Source organism: Cebus imitator, unplaced genomic scaffold, assembly GCF_001604975.1.
Source record: "Cebus imitator isolate Cc_AM_T3 unplaced genomic scaffold, Cebus_imitator-1.0 Scaffold83, whole genome shotgun sequence".
Classification (NCBI taxonomy): Eukaryota; Metazoa; Chordata; class Mammalia; order Primates; family Cebidae; genus Cebus; species Cebus imitator.
The window spans coordinates 3,023,374-3,027,970 of NW_016107398.1; the positions used below are offsets into that span (position 1 = coordinate 3,023,374).

A 4,597-nucleotide genomic window follows, 5' to 3' on the forward strand; every position below is an offset into this window, starting at 1 on the left:
AATAGAGACGGGGTTTCACCATGTTGACCAGGATGGTCTCGATCTCTTGACCTCGTGATCCACCCGCCTCGGCCTCCCAAAGTGCTGGGATTACAGGCTTGAGCCACCGCGCCCGGCCAAATTTAATACTTTCTTATTTTCCTTCTACTGCCTGCAACTGCTATTAAGTCTTCATGTCAGGAGATCTGAATTCTGGTCATGATTCTGCCACTTGTTCTAGTTTTGTGGTTAAGGAGGCATAATTAAATGAAAAGAACAGGATACTGAATCAAAACATTTGTTTTCTAATTCTAGCTCTCTGCTATGTAAGTAGGACCTTGAGCAAGTTACTTCATTTCTGAGTCTATTATACAGTTAGAATAATTATGATGTTTATAATAATAGACATTATGTGTTGGGTACTCACCATATGCCTGGAACTATGCTAGATGTTTTATGTATGTTATCTCACTAATTGCCATAGTAACCCTGCAGAGGAGGTGATATTTTCCCAGTTTTTTTGTTTGGTTGTTTTTTTTTTTGAGACAGAGTTTCACTCTTATTACCCAGGCTGGAGTACAGTGGCGCGATCTCAGTTCACTGCAACTTCCACCTCCTGGGTTGGAGGGATTCTTCTGCCTCAGCCTCCCAAGTAGCTGAGATTACAGGCACCTGCCACCATGGCTGACTAATTTTTTGTATTTTTTGTAGAGACAGGGTTTCACCATTATTGGCCAGGCTGATCTCAAAAACTGGGGACCAGGCTGACCTCAGGTGATCCGCCCACCTTGGCCTCCCAGAGTGCTGGGATTATAGGCTTGAGCCACCATGCCTGGCCCCCAGTTTTAAACACAGGAAATAGGTTTAAAGAAGTTAAGTAGTTTGTATAAGGTGAGGTACAATAAGGTACAGACACTGAGCGTGAATGTCCGAGTCTGTAAGGCTTCAAAGTTCATGCACTTTCTTTTTTCAAATTATTACTGTTTTTAAGAGTAGAAGTCTTGCTATGTTGCCTGAGTTGGCCTTGAATTCCTGGGCTCAAGCCACCCTCATGCCTAAGCCTTCTGAGTAGCTGGGACTGCAGGTGCACGCTACTGTGTCTGGTTTCTTTAATTTTGTATACAGCATTACATTATACAGAATACTTTCTCATGTATAAGTTTATTTAATACTTAATGGTGGTTTTGTTCATTTTGTAGAAATGTGAAACGTGATTCTTAGGTTGAGGGACTTGCCCATTGTCATACATTGAGCAAATGATGGAACTCAGGCTCAAAAACTAGATGTGACTGGTGGTCTTTCTCCTGTATTATATTGCATGGAGTGAAATACTGAGCATATATCCAATATAAACTGTAAAGAGTTAGGGGCTCTTCATGTCTGGGCACTTTTTTCTCATTGCAGACCCTGCACATGGGAGCACTCACCACTACTGATCAGTTTCTCATTTCTTGAACAGGTGTTGATTCTACCAAAATCTGGAAATGAATTGAGTAGTCTGAGTTAGAGATGACTCAGATGTGGCAGTGTCCATCTATGATGGAAGTGTCAGTAGTTCTCTCCTGATCTGAGAGCCAAGTCCCTATGCCAGATTTTCTTAAGTCCACCTGTATTGTGCTGTCTTTTTCCTAACCCCATAGATCTGCACATTTGGCTGGAGATTTTTGGAGGAAGAAGATCTAATTTATAAATAATGCCACAAATGGTGTCATAAATGACCCTTTATTTCTTTTCTTCTTCTTTTTTGTTTTTTTAACAATGAAGTCTTGCTCTGTTGCCTGTGCTGGAGTGCAGTGGTGGTCCAAACTCTGGTCACTGAAACCTCCACTTCCCGGGTTCAAGCAATTCTTCTGCCTCAGCCTCCCAGGTAGGTGGGACTACGGCACCTACCTCCACGCCTGGCTAATTTTTGTATTTTAGTAGAGACGGGGTTTCACCATGTTGGCCAGGCTGATCTTGAACTCCTGACCTCGTGATCTACCTGCCTCAGCCTCCCAAAGTGCTGGGATTATAGGCGTGAGCCACTGTGCCTGGCCTACCCTCTATTTCTTTGAATCCTGAGTCTTATTGCTGAAGTAATGGTGAAGCTTATAGGGCAGGCTTTGCGATTTCTGTGGAGGGTTGGATGAGAGTCGTTACATAGGAATTTCCAGCAAAGCATAAAGGACTATGTAAATATTCTTGATGTGACAATATATAAAGACATCTTAGTTATCAGTAGTGATATTTAATGATATATCATGCTACAAGTAATGTTTGTGATATCCTAGAATGGAATTGTATATTTACTGATTATTGTTTCTCCAGTGTTTTCCCATAAGTGTATTTTAATATTTGTTGAGTTTAAGTCAATAAATCCAAACCTCTGGAATCCATACCTCTGTATTAATAAAGTTGTACTATTTTGCTTGCATGATTATGTTATTTTCAATATATTGTAGCATGTTATTCCCTGTCAACTGGAAGTCACTTTGGAAGGTGACTGTTTTGTATTGGTTTTGCCTTTTAGTTTCTCCTCAAAAAGTGAAATAAAGGGCTTATCTTTTTGCTTTTAGGAAATGCTGAATGTTCATGATCATTATCAGAACATGAAACATGTAATTTCAGTTGATAAGTCTAACCCAGATAAAGCCCTCAGCTTGATAAAGGATGATTTTTTGGACAATATTAAGAACATAGTTTTGGAGCATCAGCAGTGGCACAAAGACAGAAAGGTATGTAATCACTTGTTTGGTGCCTCACCATTGCGTTATACATGAATGTTTATCCATAGATGATAATGTTGAGAGGCAGCCTAGCTTTAGAGGCTGTAATCCTGTGGACCTAAGATTTAGAGGGCTTGGCTTTTCATGTTCTACTTTTGCCACTTATTAGGTATGTGATGTTATTTAACCTTACAGGTGGAGTGCATATATATGTGTGTGTATGTGTGTGTGTATGTGTGTGTGTGTGTATATATACGTGTATGTGTATGTATATGTGTGTGTATATATATATATTTTAAATAGAAGAGTAATGTAACTTTTTTATACAATAGATTTATTACAGTCTTTATAATTTGGCATTTTCTAAGGGTTGCACATTATCAGTCTTTAGGCAAAATCCTGCACACAGATATGTTTTGTTTGGCGTAGTGTTGATTCTAACATTTTTTAAAAATTTTGAGTTAATTACCAACTTTTAAGCATTTTTAAACTTCACCTAAAATTCTAGACATACAACTTCTCTTAAAATTCAGAAGGATTCCACTTAGCTGCATGACAGCAGACAGTGGGACCTGAGTGATGGCTTTTTCTATTGTGATAGGGCAGGTGTTTTTCTGTTTACACATTGTCTACCTGGTGTGGTTTATCTTTTTGCAAGTCTCATCAACACAGATCTTCAACTTAGTTTATTTAACTAAAGGTATTGATGCTAGAGTTACCCATATTTCACATTAGCCTTTTCAGCTAGAGAAACTTTTTTACCCTGGAAACCTAAAAGCTAGCCTAGTGAAATTTACTTTTGAAACAGTTATTCTATCTTACTTTAGTAAATACTTCCAGGAAAAAAATTTTTAAAAGGAAGCAATTTCTGATTACTTACTATGTGTCTTGATAATGTTTTGGTGTTTTCACAGATGCCACTCAGGTGTTATCTATATATTGTCTTTCAGAAAGATTTCTTGCCACTTTTTCACTTTCTATTATATAAAGGAAGCCGGCTCAAAACTTAATTTTAGAAAAGATAAACAAGGAAACTGATAAGAAGATGATAGTCTTGGGAAAAAGAAAATAACTTTATTCCTCTACATTTATTGTAATAAGAGATGCCAAGTTTTAGAAACAAATAGATTATACAAATGAATTAGACATTTAATGTAAAAAAGTGTTAGTATTATTTGTATGCGTATAGACAAGGCCTTGCTGTGTCACCCTGGCTGGAATACAGTGGCATAACTACAGGTCACTGTAGCCTTGACCTCCGCTGCTTAAGTGATCTACCCACCTCAGCCTCCTGAGTAGCTGGGTTTGCAGGCATGTGCCACTGTGCCCAACTGATTTTCTTATTTTTTTGTAGAGAGAGGGTCTTGCTGTGTTCCCAGGGCTAGAACCAGCTTAACTTTAAGTTTTTTTGTAGAGATGGGGTCTTGCTGTGTTGCCCAGGCTGATTTGGAACTCCTGGCCTCAAGCAATCATCCCACCTCAGCCTCCCAAAGCATTAGGATTACAGGATTAGCCACCATGCATAGCCAGTATTCTCTTTTAAAAGGTAAACTCTGTTCAAAGAGTATTACTATGACCTCTGAAAACCTGAAGGAAAGGAAAACAAGCCAGTTTTCTTACTACCACATAAGGTTCACACTGTCTTTCATTAAGTTAGGAGGATTTAAGCAATTTAATGATGAATTGTACAATATTTTGAAACCTGTGATCTTAATGTTAGGTTGTATATACTGTACCGCAATAACGTGAATGATCTTTTAGTTTTTCATTTATTAAAAGTAATGGATTCTCGCCGGGTGCAGTGGCTCACGCCTGTAATCCCAGCACTTTGGGAGGCCGAGGCGGGTGGATCACGAGGTCAAGAGATCGAGACCATCCTGGTCAACACGGTGAAACCCTGTCTCCACTAAAAC

General features: G+C 38.9%; 1 protein-coding gene across 1 annotated transcript in view; it reads left to right on the forward strand.

Moving 5' to 3' along the window:
• SNAPC1 (small nuclear RNA activating complex polypeptide 1) overlaps nucleotides 1-4,597 on the forward strand; it is a 31,793-nt gene that overhangs the window by 8,854 nt on the left and 18,342 nt on the right. The window contains exons 2-3 of the mRNA XM_037740468.1: nucleotides 2,421-2,457; nucleotides 2,535-2,693. Of these exons, the coding sequence (XP_037596396.1) occupies nucleotides 2,421-2,457; nucleotides 2,535-2,693 (196 nt within the window). The remainder of the gene's footprint in view (nucleotides 1-2,420; nucleotides 2,458-2,534; nucleotides 2,694-4,597) is intronic.